The 23,166-nt window shown below is 36.2% G+C and overlaps 2 protein-coding genes across 4 annotated transcripts; both read left to right on the top strand.

Annotated features, from left to right (window-relative positions):
* The first annotated feature begins 183 nt into the window (after positions 1-183).
* Positions 184-7,172, top strand: LOC137036416 (zinc fingers and homeoboxes protein 1-like). 2 transcript variants are annotated; one of them, XR_010897188.1, is made up of 4 exons: positions 184-663; positions 1,909-2,169; positions 2,573-5,022; positions 5,567-7,172. XR_010897188.1 is itself a non-coding variant. In XM_067410572.1 (4 exons), the coding sequence occupies exons 2-4, from the start codon at positions 2,010-2,012 to the stop codon at positions 5,620-5,622; spliced, it is 2,538 nt and encodes an 845-aa protein (XP_067266673.1). In that variant the 5' UTR covers positions 184-663; positions 1,909-2,009; the 3' UTR covers positions 5,623-7,171. The 2 variants fall into 2 exon arrangements, 1 of the variants encoding a protein (XP_067266673.1); XM_067410572.1 differs by having other exon boundaries at positions 2,573-4,894; positions 5,567-7,171.
* Positions 7,173-7,698: 526 nt separating this feature from the next.
* Positions 7,699-22,394, top strand: washc5 (WASH complex subunit 5). 2 transcript variants are annotated; one of them, XM_067410539.1, is made up of 29 exons: positions 7,699-7,845; positions 8,145-8,394; positions 8,501-8,646; positions 8,806-8,890; positions 8,968-9,068; positions 9,245-9,437; positions 11,747-11,899; positions 11,986-12,099; positions 12,194-12,365; positions 13,406-13,533; positions 15,079-15,208; positions 15,291-15,403; positions 15,479-15,645; positions 16,258-16,333; positions 16,419-16,529; positions 16,615-16,755; positions 17,680-17,760; positions 18,001-18,102; positions 18,203-18,382; positions 18,488-18,612; positions 18,701-18,863; positions 19,522-19,624; positions 19,715-19,794; positions 19,879-19,982; positions 20,072-20,201; positions 20,399-20,495; positions 20,952-21,105; positions 21,919-22,006; positions 22,114-22,393. In XM_067410539.1, the coding sequence occupies exons 2-29, from the start codon at positions 8,209-8,211 to the stop codon at positions 22,168-22,170; spliced, it is 3,480 nt and encodes a 1,159-aa protein (XP_067266640.1). In that variant the 5' UTR covers positions 7,699-7,845; positions 8,145-8,208; the 3' UTR covers positions 22,171-22,393. The 2 variants fall into 2 exon arrangements, with proteins under 2 accessions (XP_067266640.1, XP_067266649.1); XM_067410548.1 differs by lacking the exon at positions 7,699-7,845 and adding an exon at positions 7,878-7,999 and having other exon boundaries at positions 22,114-22,394.
* The last annotated feature ends 772 nt before the right edge of the window (positions 22,395-23,166 follow it).

The raw sequence follows: 23,166 nt of genomic DNA, 5'->3' as shown, positions 1-23,166 counted from the left end.
TGCCTAAAGTACTCCAAGGAGTTGGGTGTTGTAATCACTTGTGGTTTCTGCTTTTCTGGTTCTGATGAAATCTAAATCATGCTAGTTGGAAACATGGGGAAAATTCCACTTGAATTGAAGAGATGCATGAAGGTCACGTGACCGCACGCTGACTCTGATTGGTCGGTTAGGAGGTTGTACGTTTCTATAGTCAGTGCTCGAGTTTCTTAGTTTATATAGAGGTTTAAAGTCTATAAGTATACGCGTTGGGATCATACCAAGTCTTGAGTGAGTGTCTTGACTCAATTAACGTCCAAACGTGTTGTTTTATCGCCGTTTTATCGTGACAGTGGGGAGTCGCCTGGCGATGATGTCACGACGTATAACACTGACAGCAGTGACGCCTGATGATCATTAAAACTGCCATTAAAATGAGCGCAGATGATTATTGTGTTTACTGAGAGAGCCATAAAACACTCAAGCAACGTGCCCGGCAAAATAACAGAGGAGCTGAGACATCAGGGAGAGAAGCATCCGATCAGCGTGGCATCTGTCCGGTCCATCCAGGGTTTTCCCCCCTGTACGTGCGGCGGGTCTCGGTCCGTCTCGCCTCCGCTCTTCCTGCTGCTGAGCCGTAGGATACTCGCACCCAGAACCGCGATTTGACAATAAACCCCGCGGCCGGTGAGTTCCACTGCATCCCTGAAGCTCCCTCACTAGCAAAGTATCAAGGTGTTATCTTGTTTTTGTACTTTGTAATATGGTAATACCATAGTAATTTTAATAACCTTGGGGTACCAGGCATTTACAATGAATCATGATACAATTCTGATATTTGGAAACACTTTGATATATACTATGGTGCTGAAATGAACTGTACCATGGTATTAACGTGGTACTTAAAGTCAATTAGGTAAACATGGTACCATGGAGATTTGGACATGTACCTTGATATGGTACCGCCACAGTGTTTTTAAGGGAACACATTCATAATTCATCTAAACACAATTTCATCACTGTCATACTGGTGATTATACATATGTAGATAGTTGTATAAATAAACAATGGTTAATGCATTGCTTCATCGAAAACAGGACAAAAGCATGCACATTACAGGCAAAAGTGTTCAAGTTGGGTGCTGTACAAAGGAAATAATAAACAGGTGAAGTTTCGAGCACGCAGGCTCTTCATCAGACGTCTGTTTCATAGCATTTATTATTAACTTAATTTTTTTGAATGCCCTACTGTTAATTTTTAGACAACTTTTAATGTTAACAATGTATTGTAATATAAATTAACCAAAATAACTGTCAGAAATGAACTTTCCATTATTAGTAGTAATAGTATTAGTAATTCATTTTAGGGTCAGTATTTGAATACAGTATTGGTTTTTTTTTTTTTTTTTTTGCATCTCTGAGGACATTTTTTTCTTTTTCTTTGCACCATGCAAAATAGTGACTCTTTATGTCAAAATCTAATTGGCAAAATCAGTGGGAGTTGTTGGGAGTTTAAACATCATGTTCAGTGTTTTCAAAGCTGATTTTTAGTTTTAGAAAGAAAAAAACACTTCATGTAAGTTACATATTTAGCAAAAACTTCACATTTACTGATGTTTTATCTAGTGTTAACATAGACAGCCTTATTGCTCTGTAGATTCTGTAGTGTTGGTTTACAATTTAATCTAGAATAATTGTATATTTATCTTTTATTTATTTGATTAAATTGTATTTGTAATTTTCAATGTCTTTGTAAAGTCACACTGATGTGAATGGCTCTAGTGTGATTCAGCAGAAGATACTACACTTTTGCAGTAACTTGATCTAGTGTGTAAATGAATGCATCACTGAATGTTGATAATTATGTCAACTGTCCTGTGTTTACGTTATAAGCAGTGTCTTGTGTATGTTTTTGTTTCTCTGTATCTTTCAGGATGCTGAGCTCAAATTTTGGGAATGGGACTAATGTTTAGCATGTAAATTCAACCTCCTGGAGGTTCTGGCCAGCTTATATTTTTCACACTCAAAAGCACAATGTCGAGCAGAAGAAAGTCCACGACCCCCTGCATGGTGCTTCCGTCAGATGTTGTAGAGCAAGATCCAGATATGGAGGCCCTGGAAGGGAATGAAGGAGCCGAGAGTATGGCAGACGGTCCTACAGAGGGAGCAGTGGTTCCCATGGAAACTGAGACAGGTGAAGTTCACTTCTCAAGGCAGTTCTTTATGTCCTTTCAGAAAAGCACTGTGTCCTCCTTACCAAGTGCAAAATGACAATATTTTAGACAAGCAATTTCTCTGTTCATATTGAAATGCTGCAAAATCAAAACCTTATTGATGCTTAATATAAAACTATGTTGAGTGTGAATTTGGCTAATGAGATTTCACTGTGGGCGGGGCTTCTCAGCACAACGCAACAAAAGAAATAAAGCAACCTTGTGTCGCATATCACTGTTGATGGTCACAGCTGGTTAAGACAAAAAAAGCCTCACTTTAACAAGTCAAAAGTGCTGCTCTACTTATCTGCTAAGCATCTGTTCCCGTCATGAACTTACAAATACTGACTCTAATCAAAGTTATCCTTTTACTTTTCTTTATAGAATATGAGGGAAGCCATTTCTCCAGTGAGGACTGTCGTACTTCAGGAAAACGCTCAGGTCAAACATCACTAGAGCAGCCCATTACTGATCTAACCGCTGAAGGTGGTTTTGTGCAGACAGAGATGGAAGATAGTGATGACCCCTCAGTTACTGGAATCCCTATCAGCAAGACTCCCATAATGAAAATGAAAAGCAAATCTGAACCCAAGAGAATAGCTATGTCTCTAAAAGGCACCAGTGAAAGTGAGACAATGGCTGAAAGTGAGTTGGAACTGGAGCCATTGGAAGCGTCAGTGATGGGCACTTCCATGGCAGCAGAACACATGAGCCCATTGCTCACAGAGTCCATAAAGCCCAGCGTTCTTGTCAATATTTCAAACCCTGTGGTAGCAGATCAGAAGAAGCTGGTAATGAACCCTGCAACGGTTCTTCCGGCCGGCTTGGCCCAGGTGCTTTCTGCCTTGCAGGCCCAGCAGAGCGCTCAAGCTCAACTTCTAATTCCAGTAAGCAGTATTCCCACATATAATGCTGCTATGGACTCCAATGCAGTCCTGATCAACACCTACAAGAAGTTCCCCTACCCGTCGGTGTCTGAGATCATGGGACTTTCAGCCCAGACCAAGTTCAGTGAGGAGCAGATAAAGATCTGGTTTTCAGCTCAGCGTTTGAAGCATGGAGTTAGCTGGACCCCAGAAGAGGTTGAGGAAGCCAGGAGGAAGCAATTTAATGGGACTGTCCACACAGTTCCCCAGACCATCACAGTCATCCCGGCCCATCATCTTTCTGCCACTAATGGCCTGCAGTCTATTCTTCAAACCTGCCAGATTGTGGGGCAGCCAGGCCTGGTTCTGACACAGGTTGGCACAGCCAACAGCCTCCCAGTGACCACCCCGATAACGCTGACAGTAGCGGGAATGCCCAATCAAAGCCAGACACCCAAGATCGCAACCAATCAAACAAGCCCAGCTCTCAGTGAAACTAAGAGAGCTACTACGATTCAGCCCCCATCACTGACCCCTCAGGAGAACTCTGCACTCAGTGCCGATCACTTTGGCCTGCGCCCTAAGAAATCCAAGGAGCAGCTGGCTGAATTGAAAGCAAGCTATCTGAAGAATCAGTTTGCCACTGATGCTGAGATAGCTAGGCTAATGAAGTTGACCAACCTCACTAAAGGCGAGATTAAAAAGTGGTTCAGTGACACCAGATACAACCAGCGCAATTCTAAGAACAGCCACACCATCCTCCCGAACGACAATCCCAGGGGTAGTAGTAGCACCACCATTGTTATAGACTCCAGTGACGAAACGCCTCAGTCTCCAACACCGTCACCTGTCAAAGAGAAGGAGACACGCGCCAAGACCTGGAACCCCTTCCCAGACTTTACCCTGCAGAAGTTTAAAGAAAAGACACCGGAGCAGTTGGTGGTTCTAGAGGAAAGCTTTCAGAAATGTGACACACCAACTGATGAAGAGCTTAGCCGACTAAGAGCTGAGACGAAGCTTACCAGACGAGAGATTGATGCCTGGTTCACAGAAAAGAGAAAAGCCCCTGTGCCTGATTCCTCAGAGTCAAAAGCAGATGGTGAAACTTCCCAGAAGAAGGGGAGTCAAACTCCACCTGGAGGGAAGAGGCTAAGCAAAGAGAAGGTTACGAAGAAAACTCCAGAGCAGCTTCATGTTCTAAAAACTGCATTCGTTCGCACCCAGTGGCCCTCGGCAGAAGAATACGACCAGCTGGCCGAGGAGAGCGGACTACCTCGTTCGTACATCGTCAACTGGTTTGGCGACACACGCTATGCCTGGAAGAATGGCAACTTGAAGTGGTATTTTTACTATCAAAGTGGAAATGTTGGAGGAACAAATGGCAACAAGAACAGAAAACGGAGGATTCGGAATCGCGGTTGGGGGAGAACCCGCAATAGAAAAGCGAAGAAGCCCACCGAATCGGAGAAGAATTTACCTATCAGGTTCAAGTCTGGGCGAGATATTCTGAAGGAATACTATTTGAAGCACAAGTTTCTGAACGAACAGGACTTGGATGAGCTTGTCGCCAAGTCTAATATGAGCTACGAGCAGGTGAGAGAGTGGTTTGCGGAGATTCATCGGAAGGAGGAAATGGGTACCAACCCGTTTGAAGATAAAATGGGAAATGCAGAACAAGATGAGGAAGAGGACGAGTCACTGGGTGAAAATGAGACAGCAATTGAGGAGCAAGGACCCTCTGCCTTGGGAGATGAAGACGGTGACGATGATGACGACACAGATGACAGCGATTCCTGGGAGCCTCCACAGAGCATTCGAAAAACATTATCCATGTCTGAGGGTCAGTGATCTGTCTGAATTGGCTTTATGCTGAGCAATGGCCCTTGGTGGAAAACCATGACTGTGTTGGGTCTCGACAACATGCCCTCTACCACTGCACCAATTTGCTTATATTGTACATAGTTTCAAGTAAGGTTTGACAAGTTCTTTCTAGCGTAAACATTGAGGAGGATGGTTTTTTTTTGTTTTGTTTGGTTTTTTTTTTTTTTTGGTAAGAATGTTTGACTACACCCAAAACTTGAGAAATCATGCACATGAACAGGGTTTTTTTCTTTGCGGCTCTGAAATGCAGCGATAACTCAAGAGTCCTTGAATAATCAATGTCATGCATACAATCTGAACTTGGTCATGCACCTTAACGCTTGTACATGCAAAGACATCCTCTCTGTAGGGTCTTTTAAAGGGGCTTTTCTCATTTGGAGTTATATGGAGGATTCTTAGTGCCAAAGGTATAGTATTGAATGTTATGGTTCCCTTTACAATGAACACAATAGCTGAGGGAATATGCATGAATACGTTGTGTCAATTGGACGCAAGAGGCACTTTGTCAACCACCGTGATGCACGGGGTTTAAAAAGCAACCAGACACCTTATTTATGTAGGGCGAGACCAAACATTTCAAAATGAATTTCCCAATTCAGTGACAAAAAAGTGTTTTATCTCTCATTCCCAGTGTTTCATCATCCACATACTGACAATGGATCTGATATACAGCACAGTACATCCTGACGGGATGTTGTAGATGTTCCTGTGGTCCATCTGACTGCCATAATGGGGGTCATCTTCAAAATATAACAGCTAATACTCATCTTGTGGGAAAAATTATTTTGTGAAAATGTCAGTGGTTGTAGTAAACGGGATGCGTGACTATTTTGCAGCTATTAACTGGACTGTTTTAAAGTATTTTCTAAAAACATGGGAACATGGGGAATTCCTGTTTTTGCTTTCATTTGCTGTTTATTCATTTTTAAAGTGAGATCTCCTTCAGATTTCTCCTCTGTTGGGCTGTCAGAGATGTTCATAAGCCTAGGGGGACTTTCATTTGCTTGACAAATTTTAAATGATCATGTGTATTTGCCCTAATCATGAAGTGTTATGTTTTCCATTTCTATGACTTCTGCAGAATTCTTGCTTTTTTTGAGGAAAATGTGTTTTTGTTTTCCATTAATACCTTGCTTTTATAGGACTAAATGAAACATGAACTGTTGATGAATAATTACCATGTGGGTGTAATTTGAGGTTGCTTCTTTTTTTTTCTTCTTTTTTTTATATTTCTGCATGAAAGCAGCACTATTACTGGTACTTTTAAAATCGCACCTGCGTAAGACATTCACCATCTTGGTTATAATTGCATGTATCTGTTATTTAGTAGAATGATGGAGAAAAAAAAGTGTTCAGTTTGTACATATACCTTTATGCTCAACTAGTAGTTTTAAAACCTTTTATAAGTTTGTATTTATAGTGATAAATTTCACCTCTACATGAGTGGGTTGCTTTTATGGTGATCATTCAAATAATTCTTTTGTGATTTTGAGATATTTTTAAGAGTTCTATGTTGTATTTTTGTTTTTACGTCCGGGATTTCTTACTTTTTCTGGTGAACATTTAATTGACATGCTTGCAACCCTCATTTTCCTGTGAAAACTGTAGTGTATTATAGGCAAGAGGTCAAAGGTGCCTCTATGAACATGGTAAGTACTGTTTGAACAAAATAGCACATTTAAACTTAGGAAAATGTGTCCTCTCCACTGTTAATAACTGATCCTTTCATGTTTTTTAGAGTTTGAGAACCTTACTGGGATCTTGCTTTGAATGCGTTTTAGTGCAGAATCAAACCACAGTTGTATGTTGTGCTTCCTTCAGCTGTCACTAATAACGTTTGACGACAGTGTTTCTTAATGGTTATCGGATTAGGCTGTCTGTTTCTAGGCTCTGTAAAACACAGATTTATACATGCACAATTAATAATAATACAGATCTGGAACCAACATGGATTGTGATTTGAAACTCATGATGAGCCTTAAAATCTGTAGACACCGCAGTGGTGGCAAAAGCTTTATTTCCCAGAGCCATAGGCCTTGTGCAATGCTTTTAATTTAATTGAACTGTTTTAATAGGCTTTTGCTTGATTTAGACTAAATATATATTTTCTACTTGTTTGAGGACAACACAATAAATTTGGAAAAAAAAAAAAAAAAGCTCTCTGCTTTTCATTTTCTCCTTAACGTTGGTCTTTTCCATAAGTGCCCTAATGGCGTCACATTTCGGGAGAATAACATGGAACATATTTAAGCCTATTGTCATATTTTATATAATAAGTAATTACACTACATAATGTGTATTAATAGGATTTGTATATATAAATAAATATATATGTTTTATTATAGTAATGACATTTTTGACAAAGTACTTGTTAAAACATGTTAGCTAGAAGAAAAATTTGAATTTATAAAAAAATCAAAAGATATTGACTGTTTCTTAATTAAAATACTTATAATTTGATAATGGCACTTAATAAAACTACTCTCAGATCCTAATATCTGAAAATTTGGGTCTTCATTCTCTCACTCCCTAACCAAATAAAAAAAAAATTCTCGAAGGGAAGCGATTCTTTGTTGTATAAAATTACAGATAAATACCAAATGAGCTGAAAATATTATTTTGTGAGTTCTTTAGAGACAAGATAAAGAAATTCCCACAAATCTAACCTTTAAAATATAGGAAAACGTGATTAACGAGACACAAATAAGGTATTCATTAGTACACAAATGTTTACCTATGTGAAGAATCACTCAAATAAATGTTTAAACATCAACTGTGAGACTTTTATTTTGAAGCGGTTGACCAGTACGCAGCCATTTAGCCAAAGCGCTGGGCGGAGCGACCAATGAGCTCTCCTCGTGACACCCACGTGATTTGTAAACAGGAAGTGTCTGATCTGTACTGCTGGGGGTGAGTGACCAGAATCTAAAATCAACAAAGATAATATAATCATATAAACGAATTTTATATGTGGATTTGGCTATTATAGTGCATCACTTTATTCATTGTGAACCGTGCGTTCGTATCATTTGACCGCATATTGATCAATTTTGAGCAATAAACAGTATGTTGTTTCTGAAATATATTATGGAAAAAAATGAATTTGAGGTCAGAGTTGTGTAAAATGACTGTATGTACATCTGTAATGATGGCAGTCAATAAATTGGTTAGTATGGAAAAGTAATGCTTTTTTTATTGAATATTATCAGATCTAGCCATCACTGAGGAAAGACTGAATGATCAGAGAGCAGATCTGCTGTTTCCTTCCTCATCATGGTGGATTTTCTGGCAGAGAACAACCTGTGTGGTCAGGCCATCCTGAGGATTGTGTCCAGAGGAAATGCCATCATAGCAGAATTACTGAGACTGTCAGACTTTATTCCTGCAGTTTTCAGACTCAAAGACAAGACTGACCAGCAGAAATATGGAGACATCATCTGTGATTTCAGCTACTTTAAGGTACTCAGATTTTCATCTGTAATTATATCTTCTTAAATGAATTGGATCTGGTCCAACATGATCAGAAAGACTGACAGTAAGCATGATATGATTCTGTGTATTTTAGGGTCAGGAGTATTATGAAGGGAAACTAGAAGCAAAGCCGGAGCTGCAGGATTTGGATGAGGAGTTTCGGGAAAACAACATAGAAATATTGACACGGTTCTATCTGGCCTTTGAGAGTGTCCACAAATATGTTGTAGACTTGATAAGGTGCGTGTTGTTTTCTAATGCAACATATTTTAAATTATTGAAACTAATGGTGCAAATCAGCACCATTCATTTTACAGGAGCAAATATGCATTTATTTCTTGCACTAAATCAAATCTTATTAGTTATTCAATTTTAATAAATGTATTGTTTCTTCTTAAGGTACTTGGATGATCTCAATGAAGGGGTCTACATTCAACAAACACTGGAAACTGTTTTACTGAATGAAGATGGGAAACAGCTCTTGGTAAATTTCTGCTTCACTAAATACAAACAGGACTTAATGGAGTAAATCAGTTTATAAATGCATGTGATTTGTGTCAGTGCGAGGCTCTGTACCTGTATGGAGTCATGTTACTGGTCATTGATCAGAAGATGGAGGGAGAGGTGAGAGAAAGGATGCTGGTGTCCTACTACAGATACAGGTAAGACTGAATCTTTCCTTATGCCCTTGCATTTTTTGGAGATGTTTTTGTTACTCATCTGATTAGCTTCTATAGCTGACAAGCAGCACATATGAGATGAAACATCTCAACAAATGGACAAACATGTCCAGGTGCAACTGAATAAATGCATTAAACAATATTTCTCATCTCCCCAGCGCTGCTCGCTCCTCGGGCGACTCCAACCTGGATGACATCTGCAAGCTCTTGCGTAGCACAGGATACTCCAGCCACCCGGGAGCCAAACGGCCACCCAACTACCCCGAGAGCTACTTCCAGAGAGTTCCCATAAGCCCCACCTTCATCAGTATGGTGATCGGCCGCCTCCGCTCTGATGACATTTACAACCAGGTAAGACAGTAGTGTGATTTAGACCAAGGGGTTTCAAACTGGGGGAGATAGGGGGTCCTTGGGAACATTCAAAGAAATATAGTGTCAAACAAACAACCAAAAGCAGAAAATAAAGTATTACTAATAAATAGTAAATTAAATTATATAATGGTAAATTATTTTATTCTATTGACAGATAAAATGTCAAATTAAAAACTGAAACTGTAAGGTTAAAGGGTTAGTTCGCCCAAAAATGAAAATTCTGTCATTTATTACTCACCCTCATGTCGTTCCAAACCTGTATTCATTCATCTTCAGAACACAAATTATGATATTTTTGATAAAATCTGATGGCTCAGTGAGGCATGCATCAGCAGCAATAAAACTCCTTTTTTCAATGCCCAGAAAGCTACTAAAGACATATTTAAAACAGTTCATGTGACTTCAGTGGTTCAACCTTAATGTTATGAAGTGATGAGAATACTTTTTGTGCTCCAAAAATAACAAAGTAACGACTTTATTCTACAATATCTAGTGATGGGTGATTTCAAAACACTGCTTCATGAAGCTTTGAAGCTTCACAAATCTTTTGTTTCGAATCAGTGGTTCGGAGCGTGCATCAAACTACCAAAGTCACGTGAACTATTGAAATTTCTAAACATTTATGACATAATGAAACCTCATTTACTGATTTATGTGATTTTGGCTCTCTGAACCACAAGATGAATGAAGGTCTTACGGGTGTGGAACGGCATGAGGGTGAGTAATTAATGACAGAATTTTCATTTTTGGGTGAACTAACCCTTTAAGACAACAAAAGTTTTAAAAAATAAATAATAATTAATGATAAAATAAGTTTGATAATGGAAAATTAATTTATTCTTTTGACAGATAAAATTAAAAAAAGTAACTTAATCGAAAAGTAAAAAAAACAAAAAAAAAAAACAAATATTTTTAATAATAATATAAGTTTGATAGAATGATAATTATTTAATTTTATTGACAGATAAACGCAACAAAAAAAGAAACTTAATGGGAAACGTTCAGAGAAAATATATATATATATATATATATATATATATTTTTTTTTTTTTTTGTATTTTATATATATATATATGTTTGTGTATATGTGTATATATATATATATATATATATATATATATATATATATATATATATATATATATATATATATATATATATATATATATATATATATATATATTAAATTATACAAAAATTATATATATATATATAATATAAAATATAAAATTATACAAAAATTATATATATATATATATATATATATATATATATATATATTTTTTGTATTTTATATATATATATATATATATATATATATATATAAGTTTGTGTATATGTGTGTGTATATATATATATATATATATATATATATATATATATATATATTATACAAAAATTATATATATATATATATAAAATATAAAATTATACAAAAATTATATATATATATATATATATATATATATATAATTTTTGTACAAACTTATATATATATATATATATATATATATATATATATAAGTTTGATAATGTCAGTTTTTTTATTTTATTAACTGAGAAAATGAAAAAAGAAAAAAAATAGTTTAGATAAATACTGGAAAATACACACACACACATATAGGGCTGTCAAACGATTAATCGGGATTAATCACAAACAAAATAAGTTTGAGTTTGCATAATATATGTGTGAGTAATGTGTGTAAATAATATGTATATATAAATACACACAAATTAATGTATATATTTAAGAGAAATATGTTATTAATGCACAAAAAATGTATTTATATATAATATAAATTATATAAAAATATAAATAAATACATATACTTGTAAATATTTCTCAAATATATACATGGATGCGTTTGTATTTATATATACAAAATAATTACACACAGTACACCCACATATATTAGGCAAACTCAAACTTTTATTTTGTATGCGATTAATCGTGATTAATCGTTTGACAGCCCTACACACATGTATATAAAAAATTATATAAAATTAATATAAATTAAATGCATATATAAAATAAAATTAAATACATTTGATAATGACAAATGATTTAAAACTGTTGACTTAATAGAAAGTACATTTTCTGGTTACTACATATTTCAAGTCTTTCTACATTGTCTTTATACATGAAAATGCTGCCTTTGCCATATATTTGTATTTTAGGAAGGAGATTCCTCACGTATCCGGGGTCTGTGGGATCAATAATTTTGAAAACCCCTCATTTAGGTGGATAACTCACACTTCATGTTATGTACATGTTTCATCTGTTCTAGGTGTCTGCGTATCCTCTGCCGGAGCACCGTAGTACAGCTCTGGCCACGCAGGCCGCTATGCTGTGTGTCTGCTTGTATTTCACCCCCTCCATCCTGCACACACAACAGGCCAAGATGAGAGAGATCGTGGACAAATACTTCCCTGACAACTGGGTGAGAAGACTTTATTACCCATGTCCATTCAGAAAATGTTATGTGCTTAAAATGTTTATATTGCAATATCGACCTTAAATCTTCAGGTTATAAGCATATACATGGGGATCACTGTGAACTTGGTGGAGGCATGGGAACCGTATAAAGCAGCTAAAACGGCCCTGAACTACACGCTGGAGACAGCCAACATCAGAGAACAGGTACAGTCACCTGTGTTGTTCCTGTTTACACACGTGATCGATCTAATCCAGAGTCACTCTGGGCTCACACACAGTCATTGTTCTCTCCTCTCAGGCCGGTCGATATGCTGCCAGTGTGGAGAGTTTGCGGCCACAGGTGCAGCAGTTGTTGAAGGAGGGATTCCTGAGAGAAGAAATCGTTCTGGACAACATTCCCAAACTGCTTAACTGCCTCCGTGACTGTAACGTTGCCATCCGCTGGCTGATGCTGCACACTGCAGAGTCCGGTGAGATGTCAACCTTTGACTCGGAGGCCCACATTTTCAAAGACAATATATCAGATATTTCTTATTTTCATCCTTTTTTATTTACATAACTAGTAGTGTCAATATATTAAAAGAAATAAATAATGATATAATAATATATAGTTATTATACATAATAATTAAAATAATGAAATTCCATAATTCAGGAAGTTTCAGTAGTTGTATGAATTTTTGCTCACAAATAGGAAAGATTTTATTAATATTTCCAGGTTTAGAAATCAAACTTGTAAAATTAGGTTTGCTTAACTCTTTCCCCAGCCAGCATTTAAAAAAAAAAAAAAAACGTTGCCAGCCACTGCCAGCGTTTATGATCATGTTCACAAAAATGTCATGGCCCCCAGAATATTACGTTGTAAGAATATCTGAAAATGCAATATATCAAAAGAAATAACAGGGCCTCTGCATTTAAACAACCAAAAAGTTTTATTCTGGCTTCATGCATTCTTTTTTATCAACACTTCAATGTGGGTAAGTTTCATAAAAAAAAGCAACATTTTGAACAAAAAGCTGAGAAAATCATGTCAAAGACTACAACATGCATAAACAGTGCTTCTATCACTTGTTTCTGCTTCTTTATCTGTGTTTTGATCCAAAGAGGCTGTACTCTTTCAGAAGATGCATAATAGCGCCACCTATCATACACAAAAAGCTGGAAAAATCTTTCAACGGCGGGGAAGCGTTGTCGCATAAATGACACAAAATTCCATCAATGGTGGGGAAAAAGTTAAATTTCCAGGTTTTCCAAGACCGTGGGGATTCTGGTGCTTAAATAAAAATAACAGTTGTTGGGGGAGTGAATTGAAATTTGATAATGGTCATCTTGAGGACCCTTTGGAAGTTTGCTGACGCCCCCTGGATGAGAACCATTGGTTTAAATGTTTTGAGCTTTAATTACTGAATCTATTTTAAAGGAATTATCACTTTGTAGAGTTTGTGTTCGATAAAAATGCATCAAAACGCTTTTCTAAATAATTGTTGTTTTTTTGTATTTTTTTGTTAAAGCTTATGATCCAAACAACAAGAGACTTCGTCAGATCAAAGATCAAGTCATCAACGACTCCAAATACAATCGCAAAATTCTGTTTCAGCTGCTGCTGGACACAGCCCAGTTTGAGTTCATACTCAAAGAGGTAAATAGAAATAATCTTATCCTTATAGAAGTAATCTTAATGTGTTACCTCAGCTCAAACATCACTGTTCCTTATTTTCTCGTTTTCTTTCTTTTTTAAAAAAAAATCTGTAACCAAAGACCAAAATGTAAAAATGTAATTCATCCTAAAGCATATCTACCAATCTTGGCACAGACCCCTTCGGCCTGTTCTGACTTATTACACTGTATTTTTGTGTTGTGGACTTGTAGTTTTTGTGTATTTATCTGTCTGTGAGGCCAATATAGCCTTCCATAGTCAAGGCTTTTTTTAAAGGTGCCGTAGAACATCTTTTTAAAAGATGTAATATAAGTCTAAGGTGTCTCCTGAATGTGTCTGTGAAGTTTCAGCTCCAAATACCACATAGATGTTTTTTATTAATTTTTTTAACTGCCTATTTTGGGGCATCATTAAATATGAGCCGATTCAGGCTGCGGCCCCTTTAAATGCTGCAAGTGTTTAAAAATGAAAATAGCGACGGCTCTTGTCTCTGTGAATACAGTAATAAACAATGGTAACTTTAACCACATTTAACAGTACATTAGCAACATGCTAACAATACATTTAGATAGACAATTTACAAATATCACCAAAAATATCATGTTATCATGGATCATGTCAGTTATTATTGCTCCATCTGCCATTTTTCGCTATTGTTCTTGCTTGCTTACCTAGTCTGATGATTCAGCTGTGCACATCCAGACGTTCTGCCCTTGTCTAATGCCTTGAACATGGGCTGACATAGATGCAAATATCGGGGTCATACATATTAATAATCCCAACTGTTACATAACAGTCGGTGTTATGTTGAGATTCGCCTGTTCTTCTGAGGTCTTTTAAACAAATGAGATTTATATAATGGAGTTTGAGACTCACTGTATGTCTTTTCCATGTACTGAACTCCTGTTATTCATCTATGCCAAGGTAAATTCAATTTTTAATTCTAGGGCACCTTTAACTTTCAGGCAAGATGTCACTTTCTAGATGTAGACTATTGTTCAAAAGTTTTGGGTCGGTACATTTAAGAAATGAATGCTTTTATTCAGCAAGGACACATTAAATTGATCAAAAGTGACACTAGACATTTATAATGTTACAAAAGATTTCTATTTCAAATAAATGTTGTTCTTTTGAACTATCTATTCATTAAAGAATCCTGAAAAGCGTCTATCACAGTTTCCACAAGAATTAAGATTAGCATTGATAATAATAAGAAGAAATAAGCAGCAAATCAGCATATTAGAATGATTTCTGAAGGATCATGTGACACTGAAGACTGGAGTAATGATGCTGAAAATTCTTTCACAGGAATAAATTACATTACATATATAACAGTTATTTTAAATTGTAATAATATTTCACAATAATTTTTGATCAAATAAATGCAGCCTTGGTGAACATAAGATACTTCTTTCAAAAACAAGAAAAATCTCACCGACCCTAAACTTGAATGGTAATGTATTTTGATATGAGATCTCACATAAAAGCCTCTCAATATTAATTTCTCTCGGTTTGTGTGATTTTCAGATGTTCAAGCAGATGTTGGCCGAGAAGCAGCTCAAGTGGGAGAGCTATAAGAAGGAGGGATCGGAGAGAATGATGGAGCTGGCTGAGGTGTTTTCTGGGGTCAAACCTCTCACCAGGGTGGAGAAAAATGGTAAACATGCAGAACCACAACATACAGAAGGCACACTGTAGACATTATTGTCAGTGTGTTCATGCATTCATTTGTTCATCAGAGAATCTTCAGGCCTGGTTCAGAGAGATCTCCAAACAGATCGAGTCCCTGAACTATGAGGACTCGACCGCTGCTGGCAGGAAGACTGTGCAGCTCATTCAGGCTCTTGTTGAGGTACAAACACACCTGAACATGTGCTGTGATCTAATTCTCTTCGGTGATTTCACATGAAATTGTCTCTCTGGGAAGGTCCAAGAGTTTCACCAGCTGGAGTCAAACCTGCAGGTGTGTCAGTTCCTGGCGGACACACGCAAGTTCCTCCATCAGATGATCCGCACCATCAATATCAAAGAAGAAGTGCTAATCACAATGCAGATAGTGGGGGATTTGTCCTACGCCTGGCAGATCATTGACAGGTATTGGCGTTACATTGGCCTTTTTTTGTTGTATCACACATTTAAGGTTAAAGTGCCCCTATTATGCTATTTTAAAGGTTCCTTATTTTGTTTTGCCGGATCCTTGCAATAGGTTTACATGCATCCAAGATCAAAAAACACTTAAAATTTCTCATAATATACATTGCATAATACACCTCCTTTCCGAGAGCCTACTCTGCTCTGATTGGCACTTGGAGTGGATTTGCTTTCACAGCACAGAAAACAGCGTCTTCTCGACATGTCAACACGAACCAAACTCTTCCAGGCATACAGGGTTTGAGGGTGGGTCAAAGTAGATGTTGTTTTTGGGGAGCCAATGAAGACCATAGGCTGGCATTATGCAAATTTGTGACAAACCAATGTAGGTTTGTGCAGGAAGTAAGACTGGAATTACTGACAGCTTGTTTCAGGGAATTCAGAATCGGTTTTGGAGGCAATAACTCCATTTATCAGGCACTTTGATCTTAAATTGAAACTTTACAGAGCTTTTACATTCACAAATAGCTATATTATACACTGCATGATAGGGAATATCTGAAAAAGCACAATAGTGGCACTTTAAAGTTCCTTTTCCAAATGTGTTTCTCATAGCTTCACCTCAATAATGCAAGAGAGCATCAGAGCAAACCCCTCGATGGTGACCAAACTCAGAGCCACTTTTCTAAAGGTGAGTCCCACTGGCCTGTTAATGAATGACACTAGAAACAAATCCACTTCTTACTGAATCTGCTCTTATTTGTGAACATGAACAGCTGGCGTCTGCGCTGGATCTGCCTCTCCTACGAATCAACCAGGTCAACAGTCCAGATCTGCTCAGCGTGTCTCAGTTTTACTCCGGGGAGCTGGTGGCTTATGTCAGAAAGGTCTGGAGAAGAAATGCCTCTGTATTTGCCCTGATTTTGTCCATATCTCTTTAATTGTGTTTCATGCAAACATGCCTCCTTCCAGGTACTGCAGATCATTCCTGAGAGTATGTTCACCTCGCTGGCCAAAATCATCAAACTGCAGATCCATGACATTATGGAGGTGCCCACACGTCTGGACAAAGACAAACTGAAGGACTACTCTCAACTCAGTGCCCGTTATGAGGTGACAGATACATTTGAATTCTTGGATGTGGTGGTAATAAGCCTCAGTAAGGGGTGATAGTTACCTTTTCTTTGCCATTAAACCAGATGCGTTATTATCCAGGAATCTAACTATAAACATTCCGCTTTTAACTAAAATGCCATGTCAATATTTCCTAACTTTCTGGGTAGTTTATTTTAAGATTTTATTTAAAAAAAAGTTTTTTTTTTTTCTCTCACAAAATCTGTTGACTATATTTTGCAATTTTCACAATTAAGCATATTTTAAACACCATAATGTAAAAAAATAAAAATCATTAGTAAAATGCAAAAAATTATATATTTTAGTAATAAAGTTTCTTTATATTTATACATCAATGCAGTATAGTATTTTTTGTGCTGCCTTTAATTTATGCAGATTTATGCCTTTAATTTTATTTATTTTACACTCTATATATTTATATTTTAAATTTTTGTACTCTATATATTTATATTATTTTAATTTTACTTTCCATATATTTATATTTATTATATTTTGTGTTATTTTATTCTAAATACATATAATATTTACTTTACTCTCTCTATATTTATATTTGTTATATTTTACATTTTATTTCTCTCTCTCTCTCTCTCTCTCTCTCTCTATATATATATATATATATATATATAATGTATATGTGTGTGTATGTGTATGTATTTATTTATTTATTATTTTGTATTATTTACTCCATATATTTATTATATTTTGTATTATTTTACTATTTATAACTAGCTTGCTTAGCAAAATTCTCCACAAAATCAAGTCTAGAAGTGCTAGAAGTGTTTGCATTCACATTCTAAGATTATGTTTCAATCAACAGGTTCTTCTTGTATAGATTTATTTTGTGTAATTATTTATAAATAATATATGCAATGAAGTAACTCACTGCCCTTCTTCATTTGACAGGTAGCTAAACTCACTCATGCCATCTCAGTCTTCACCGAAGGTATTCTGATGATGAAGACCACACTTGTCGGCATTATCAAGGTACTCTAAAGATTCTCTGAATGTTACACTTTGATCATTTTTGATAGATCACAAAGACAGGCGGTTTCCTTTTTCACTGATGCAGAACATAAATTTGCATTAAGAAAGTACAGTAAAAAGGGTGGATTTTGATGTCATGTTGACAATAATGTTTTAAATAACCTCATTTCTATGTTTATGGAGTATTACACATTTTAATGTCATGAGAGCTCAGAAACCGTGAAAACACATCTGTTCCAGGTGGATCCGAAGCAGCTTCTGGAGGACGGGATCAGGAAAGAACTTGTCAAACGTGTTGCTTACGCTCTGCACAAAGGCCTCATCTTCAACCCCAAAGCCAAAGTGAGCAATCCGTCATCTCGCCCTGCTGAATGATTTGATTTCTGTCCGTGTTTCAGGACTCCCATGTGTCTTTTACAACATCATATCGCTTCTCTTTCAGTCCAGTGAGCTGATGCCAAAGCTGAAGGAAATGGCTGCCACCATGGATGGGTTTTATCGCTCATTTGAATACATTCAGGATTACGTGAGCATCTACGGACTGAAGATCTGGCAGGAGGAAGTGTCTCGCATCATCAACTACAACGTAGAGCAGGAGTGTAACAGTTTCCTCAGGACGAAGGTCTTTGTAGCTTCTTATTCACATTGAGCTTCTGTTAAACCTCAGATTTTGCTCTTCACTGGTAGTTCATACTGCTAGTGTTGATTTTAAAGAGGTTCTTTTCAGATACAAGACTGGCAAAGCGTCTATCAGTCCACCCACATTCCCATTCCTAAGTATCCGTCTGTTGATGAATCCGCCACGTTTATTGGACGTCTTTGCAGGGAAATCCTGAGGATCACAGATCCAAAGTAAGTCAGTGCAAAACATTTGAAGATGGGACGGCCGAATGCCAAAAGTCTGGAGAAATGTCATGTTCCTCGTCTTTATTCCTCTCAGAATGACGTGTTACATTGACCAGCTGAACACCTGGTACGATCTGAAGACGCATCAGGAAGTGACCAACAACCGACTCTTCTCTGAGATTCAAGACACGCTGGGAACCTTCGGCCTGAACGGACTCGACAGACTCTTGTGTTTCATGATCGTGAAGGAGCTGCAGGTGAAACTTGTGTTCAATTTCTATTGAAATGCAATATTTTTTTTTCCCTTCCAGTCACATTAATGAAAAGTTATGAACCGTTAAGAAAGAATCAAAGTCGAATTGCATAAAAAATTCCAATTTCAAGGTGTATTGTGAAGACTCTGGATCAACATGCGCCATTTCAAATTTTGCTATATATCCTAATCATTAACATGTATTCATTACTTCCATGAGCTCATTGTTTCTGCCTTAAATTAATACATTGTTAGCTAACTGCGCTGTTTGTATATGTACATTTCTGAAATAACATAATTTGGATACAGTCACCTCTGATAACAGATTACTCTAAATTATAAAGTTGACATGCATTCTCTGTAAAGCTGCTTTGAAACGATACGTATTGTGAAAAGCGCTATACAAATAAATGGGAATTGAATTGAAAAAATAGTGTCAAAAAGCTGTTTCGAACACCAAACAAGCTTCGTTTTGGCCTAATTTTTAAATTAATTACGTCACACCAGTTTGTTCTTCAATTTCCCTTGAAGTATATCAGGGCCTTAAGGAACTCAATCATGACTGAATCACAAAATCATTTGAATCAAAGTAAATCAATGTGCAAATATTTATTGAAATCCCCTCATCACAGTAAATGTAATTTAAATAATGATCTTTGCAGAATTTCCTGACAGTCCTTCAGAGGAGCATCCTGAAGGACAAAGCAGTGGTTGACGTCTTTAAAGCTCTGCTGACAGCTGTCAATCCTGTCAAAGGGATTGTGGGTATGTGTGTTTGATGCACTACCATAAGTTTGACACTTATTCCCACAATAATGTTCTTGATATTTTTTGTCTTTCTGCATCAATATTCAGCAAACGCAAGCAAAGTCTACGCCAACGCTGTGGCCAAAACCCAGAAGATTTGGGCTGCTTATCTGGAAGCCATCATGAAGGTGTTGCTTTCTTTTTGAACATTTGTTTTCCGTCCAATATGTCTATGTGCATAGTCAAGCTGAAAAAGACTGATTCTTTCACAGGTGGGTCAGATGCAGATCTTGAGGCAGCAGATCGCCAACGAATTGAATTACTCCTGCAAGTTTGACTCTAAACACCTCGCTGCGGCTCTGGATAATCTGAACAAGTGGGTTGGGAATGATGTTTCTTCTTCCTTCTTTATTTCTTGGTACTTGGATTAGTTTCACCTTCTCCCTCATTGATGATCATTTTCAGGTCTCTGCTGTCCGATATTGAAGCACATTACCAGGATCCTTCGCTGCCGTATCCCAAAGACGACAACACCCTGCTCTACGACATCACCGCCTATCTGGAGGCGGCCGGAATCCACAACCCACTAAACAAAGTGAGTCGTGTATATGTGAAATATTCATTTAGCCATGTAAGTGATTATTTTATCAGATAGTTTGTGTATCATTTTTTTGACCTATTTTCTTTTTTGAAACAAATAATGGCCCAAATTTCAGTGCTTCTGTACCTGATGTGATATGATCTGTTAACATCAACCACATTTTGTAGTATTTATCAATTTGCTACTTTCAGATCTACATCACGACGAAGCGTCTGCCTTATTTTCCCATTGTGAACTTCCTGTTCCTTATCGCGCACCTGCCAAAACTGCAGTACAATAAAACCCAAGGTCTGTAACTGATTTTCCATGTTAACTATTGTTCAAAAGTTTGGGGTCAGTGAGATTCTTCTGTTTTTGAAAGAAGTCTATTATGCTCACCAAAGCTGCTTTTTCTTCTTTTTCAAAACAGTAATTTTATGAAATATTATTTTAACACAACTGTTTTCTATTTGAATATATTTTAAAATGTAATTTATTCCTGTGATGCAAAGCTGAATTTTCAGCATCATTACTCCAGTCTTCAGTGTCACATGATTCTTCAGAAATCATAATAATATGCTGATTTGGGGCTCAATAAATATTGTGGAAACTGTGATAAATTTTTTTATGATTATTTGATTAATAGAAAGTTCAAAGGAACAGCTTTTCAAATTATTTGAAACCTTTTCTTTGTAAATGTAAATTTCTTTACTTTCACTTTTGATCAAGTAAAAAGTATTCATTGTACTTGTGCTGCTTTCACAGGGATGACGTGCAGGAAGGCAGCAGATCCAGTGGATTGGGCTCCTCTGGTCCTGGGTCTCCTGACTCTGCTCAAACAGTTTCACTCCAGATACACAGAACAGTTCCTGGCTCTGATTGGACAGTTTATTCGCTCCATAATGGAGCAGTGCACCAGGTACCTCACTTCACTGTTTGATGATAGAAGGGTGAACCACACGAGAGCATGTCCAGAAAAATAAGAAATTATATTTTGCATTAAATAAAATAGACTATTTTAGGACTCTTTAACTACTATACTTGTATCAAAAAATAAGTACAGTGTACTTAAATTTTTATATAATTTTCATTTTTTACTGTTCTATAGAATAGAAATGGAATACAAATTCTAGAATTTGAGTAAAAAAAATTCAAAATAATGCATTTATAGTTTTTTTTTTTTTAATTTGCACTGAACAACAAATGCTATAAAAACAAGCTTTACTATTAAAATATATAATTACTATTAAATATCTTTTTTACATTACAGTTATGAGAATGAGTTTATTTATTTTTTTTGCATTATGGTATTAAAAATATTCTTAACTGGGCAAGTTATATAGAGTAAAACAAATATATATATATATATATATATATATATATATATATATATATATATATATATATATATATATATATATATATATATATATATATATTAGTCCTTAGCAATGCATATCAACTCACAAAAATAAATTGATATATTTACGGTAGAAAATTTACAAAATATCTTCATGGAACATGATCTTTACTAAATATTCTAATGATTTTTGAAGAAAAATTTATCATTTTGACCCGAAGACCCATACGATGTGTGTGTGTGTGTGTGTGTATATATAATTTTTTATTTTATATATATATATTTTAGATTTTGCTTCTTTTTAAAAAAATAAATGCTGTACTTTTAAAAGCTGTAGCAACAGAAGTGTCTAACAGCATCTGTTCCCTTCAGTCAGAAGATCCCAGACATGCCTTCAGATGTAGTCGGAGCGTTAATGTTTCTGGAGGACTATGTGCGTTACACTAAACTGCCCAGAAAGGTAGGAAATATTGCCATGATATGCTGTATTAATTTTCTTTATAGACACAAATATTCCACAACAAAAATCCTGAGGAAAAGTTATTTTGGATTTCTCTCCTTTTTCAGGTGGCAGAGGCTCATGTTCCGAGTTTCATCTTCGATGAATTCAGGACTGTGCTGTAAACATGCCTGTCATAATGTCAAATCATGTTTGTTATTGTTCATCTTTCTCTTAAAGCACTAATGAAAATGAGTAATTAGCATTTTTAACATTTCAATTTTAAAAATTTTGATCTTTTGTAGCTGTTACTGACCTGATGTCTGTCTGCTGGTGTAATAAATGCCATATGTGTATGTTTTGATACAACTTTTTAGCACACTTTCACAGAATGAATCACTTTAACTCACAACCTCTCATGATTTATTGCTTTTATAAAATGATGGCAACATCAATAATATAAAACAACCTGATATTATTTTCCCTTTTTTGCTAATATAATTCATTGGTACGCTGAATTTCTTCTTTTGAGGTACTAAAACTTAAGGGGTATTAAACTGTACACAAGATATTTTTTTTGTACACAACACAGGAGACATGATTTGAATGAAAGTTTTAATTTTATCTTAAATATATTACAATACTGAATGGATACTGTATGAAAAAAAATGAGCTTTTATCGTTTTATTTATCAGTCTATGTACAGCACAAAATGAAAGAAAATAGCCATGAAGAATCTATGAATACCAACACTGTGTACAAGGTCAGACACGAGAAGAGAAACGGCAGGCTGTGACAACGGCTGACTAGAAAAAGATGTAAATTTCAGCTGCAAAACAAATAATTTCCAGTTAATGCTGTACTGGATTTCAGTATGTGTGTGGGTGTGGTCTGTTTATGTGTAAATATGAGTTTCCTTAAATACATTCATTGACATTTTGGTTGTGTCCTTCAATCAGGGATCAATGCCCTGAGATGCCTGATGAGTTGATTAATCTGACGATTGGCATCAGACTGACACGTTTCATTCCAGTACGAATGTGCATTTGTTTCTGGCGGGTCAGGGTCACAGTGAGCAGAGTATTGCTTCAGATGGTTATTATAAACGAAAAGAAACTACATTGAATTATTGTCAGCTGAATGTTCTTTGTGTGGATTTAGTCTCCTGATGGCATATAATG

This window comes from Chanodichthys erythropterus, chromosome 2 (assembly GCF_024489055.1).
Source record: "Chanodichthys erythropterus isolate Z2021 chromosome 2, ASM2448905v1, whole genome shotgun sequence".
In the NCBI taxonomy this organism is placed as follows: domain Eukaryota; kingdom Metazoa; phylum Chordata; class Actinopteri; order Cypriniformes; family Xenocyprididae; genus Chanodichthys; species Chanodichthys erythropterus.
The sequence above is the reverse complement of the archived record's forward strand: the minus strand, read 5'-3'. Positions and strand labels throughout refer to the sequence as shown.